The sequence below is a fragment of the Penaeus monodon genome, chromosome 20 (assembly GCF_015228065.2).
Source record: "Penaeus monodon isolate SGIC_2016 chromosome 20, NSTDA_Pmon_1, whole genome shotgun sequence".
Lineage (NCBI taxonomy): Eukaryota > Metazoa > Arthropoda > Malacostraca > Decapoda > Penaeidae > Penaeus > Penaeus monodon.
The window spans coordinates 45,088,836-45,092,160 of NC_051405.1; the positions used below are offsets into that span (position 1 = coordinate 45,088,836).

Genomic DNA, 3,325 nt, shown 5'->3' on the forward strand with positions numbered 1-3,325 from the left:
CTTGAAGAACCCTGATGTATATGAGAAATCGTGTTGATGAATAATACACCTTCATCTTTTCTTTGCAGATAGCTCAGTTTCCCCTACGAAAGCCTTTAATAAAGAAAATGGACCAAACCTACCTAAGAGAATGGGAAAACAAAAGGAGGTGAGTCAAATATTGCAGCCGATGAAATACTCAGAAAGTAATCTTTATAAATTACCTACTAAAGATGAAGCAGTTGGAGAAAAGGGGTTAGTTGACAAAATAAATACAGACTCAGCTGACAGTGCAAACAGTGATTCATCACTCTACCAATACAAATCGCAGGGGCCGGCTCTCCAGACAAACAATCAAAATGGACACTATATATTCTCTAATGGCATCGTAAAATTTGTAGCATACACTACACCGCCATCAAATACAGTGACTACTACCTCAAAAGCTACAGTGGCGTATGATACTTTCACGGAAACAATATCCGAAGCCACCACAGGGCATGCATATGGCAGTAACAGCACCACAGATTCACCCTATAATATTACTACAAGAGATGCATATGACACCGTCTCTGTTAGCACAAAGACGGTGTATGACTTCATCATGGGTTTGGAGTCTGACTCGGTAGCAGAAGATAAAATAATGAAATCTACATCGCATGCGACCAAATCGTCACTTTTGACTGACGAATTTCAGACATTTGATGATTCTCTAAGTACTGAATCTAGTGTCATGTCTGTAGAAATGCCAAAGCAAACTGCAGACGGAAATGCAGCGACATCTATGAACTACCTCAAGCATGTCTCTACTTGGAACTTGACTTCATTGCAGCCCTTATTCCCGCAATCCATCTGGCCCTTTCAGACCTCCCCTGCAACCACGAAACCCCCACCTACTATAGAGAGGGACACAGAGGAGACTCACTCATGGACAGCCCTTGATGAAGGTTTGTATGTAAAAACAACAACCCGGCGGCCATTTACACCTACAAAAACTTCATCGGCATCCTGGCCACTTTTTGATGTTGAGGGAGAGAGCAAGCGACCTCTAGAACATTCAGCTGAAACAGCTGCAGGCCATTCACCAGCAGGTAACGACTATGGATTGGGTCATCATGACGATGATCTGTTTGTAGAAACTGCCACGGGAAAACCACTGATGCATCCAGTAACAACCACAACAAATGCTCCTTTTTTAACTGATGTAGGAAACTGGCTTGAACTAGAAGATGGGCTTTTTATCAGGACATCAACTCGACAGCCATTCACTCGCCCTGTAAAAACAACAGGGGACCCCTCTACCACTGTACCACACTCAATGATCCCAATGTCAGGACTGACATCAGCAATACCTGTTACTGTAACCCAACCAGCATTTGCTGCTGATACAGTGGAACCAAGTGCAGCCAATGTTGAACTAACATCCACCAACTTATGGGATAAGGTTTCACAGTGGTTTAGTTTTGAGAAGATTCCCAACATCACATCAACAAAATGGGCATTTAGCCATGACAGTGCGCCAATGGACTTACCCTCTCTATCTCCCAGTGATTCAAGCATGTACACCTTCTCTGGCTCTCTGTTTGGTGGCAATGATTCTCTGTCTCAGCCAACAGCTTCTGGAACATCACTTGAGCACCTAACATCATCTTTCCCCTCTTTGCATCAAGCCACATCAGACCGGATAATGCAACTCACAAACATCCTAACTAAAAACTTCTCTGATAGTGGACAGTCATCAGTGCCATCAACAAACAGTCATATGCTTATGTCTACTGAAACCTCTAAAAGTACTCCCATACCTATAACATTTCACACACAAAAAAATACACTTAGGCCTCTACCCTCTCACACTCCCACAACTTCCAGAGCAACAATCACCAACCAGCCAATAATGACAACTTCACCTGTAACATCTCTGCCATGGGCGCTCCCTCATAGTCTTAACATGAAAACAACAACCAAGACAACATTCCCGTCGCCATCTACAATTACATCGGATATTACAGGGCAAACCCCATCAATATTAAACACTGGACAATCAGCAACTGAGGCCGAATCTCTGTTGCCATTGGATGAAATCCAGGTAGAAAAACCCCACCTTGCCTCTGATTTTCAAGTATTCTAGCAAACCAGTTCCAACGGAAAGAACGGACATGTCATCTTCTAGACCAGTGATGAAGAACACATTTTCAACAACTCCACCTTGGGAAAATCCAAGCCATCCCCTTTACATAAGAACCACAACTAGACGTCCATTTCGACCGCCAACTGTCATAACAGTGTCTACAACCATCCCTGGAGTGGACAAAAGGATCACAAATAATTCAGAGGCTGATAGTGTAGACAATCAAAATTCAAATGCAGCTTATTTTCCAGCAGGATTTACATCAATAGCAACAGGTGCTTCATTAAATGAGAATTATTCAAATCCTTACATTGATTTTCCCATAATAAGGCCCTTTATAAAACCTACTATGAGAAGGAAGCCCTCCCGTACTTCAGCAGCACCAGCCAACTCACCAGCAACAGTTCTGGTAAAAAAGGAAAAAACGAATCTGGTTTCACTTAAACCTCTTGGCCCCTTGGTCAGCACTACAGCACTGTGGGCTGATGACAGCACAATGGAAAAACCTTCAGGGTCCATGACATCATATCCATATTCTGAAAATCCCCTTAGGGTGAAAACAACAACACCTCTGCCAGGCAAGGCCCAAGGAATAATAAAGGAAACCACAGTACCACCATGGGCATTCCCAACACAGCGAATAACTCATGGTGCGGCTGAACAAGAAAAGCCTATTATATTGTATAATTACTATAAGAAAAATGTGTCTCCTTATACAGGAGTAAAAAACATACCCCTCCACATAAAAAATGACTCAGCTGAAGTTTCTAAGGATGCAAACAACAGTCCCAAAAGTGAACCACTGAGTAATAAAATGGCTTCAGGGTCATCAGGTCAACAAATGACAGACAGGATTCAAGAAGAGAGAATATCACCTCAGCCTCCAATCCACTGGTCTTTCTTTCCAAGTCGAGAAGCACAAATGACAACTGTTCCTCCTCCTAAGTCACCAACACAGGGTTTAATGGAATCATGGTCTTCTAAGGTTGGGTATAGCGATCTCTTGGAACAAAAGACAACACCAGCTTCGGATCCGTCAACTGATACCTTAGTGGATAAATTGAATAATGTCCATACAATCCAAAGGACATCCACTATTGAGCCTCTGAGTGTTACGGCTTCTAAGCTCTCCTCCTCAAACTCAGTTGACCTGTATGACATTGTGAATGAAGTTTTAAGCTCCTATAGTATAAAAACACACAATGGACCCTCATTTCA

At 42.6% G+C, this 3,325-nt stretch overlaps 1 protein-coding gene across 1 annotated transcript in view; it reads left to right on the top strand.

Annotated features, from left to right (window-relative positions):
• Positions 1–2,107, top strand: part of LOC119586019 (mucin-17-like) — a 17,308-nt gene extending 15,201 nt beyond the window's left edge. The window contains exon 2 of the mRNA XM_037934727.1: positions 69–2,107. Coding sequence (XP_037790655.1) covers positions 69–2,107 — 2,039 coding nt within the window. The remainder of the gene's footprint in view (positions 1–68) is intronic.
• The last annotated feature ends 1,218 nt before the right edge of the window (positions 2,108–3,325 follow it).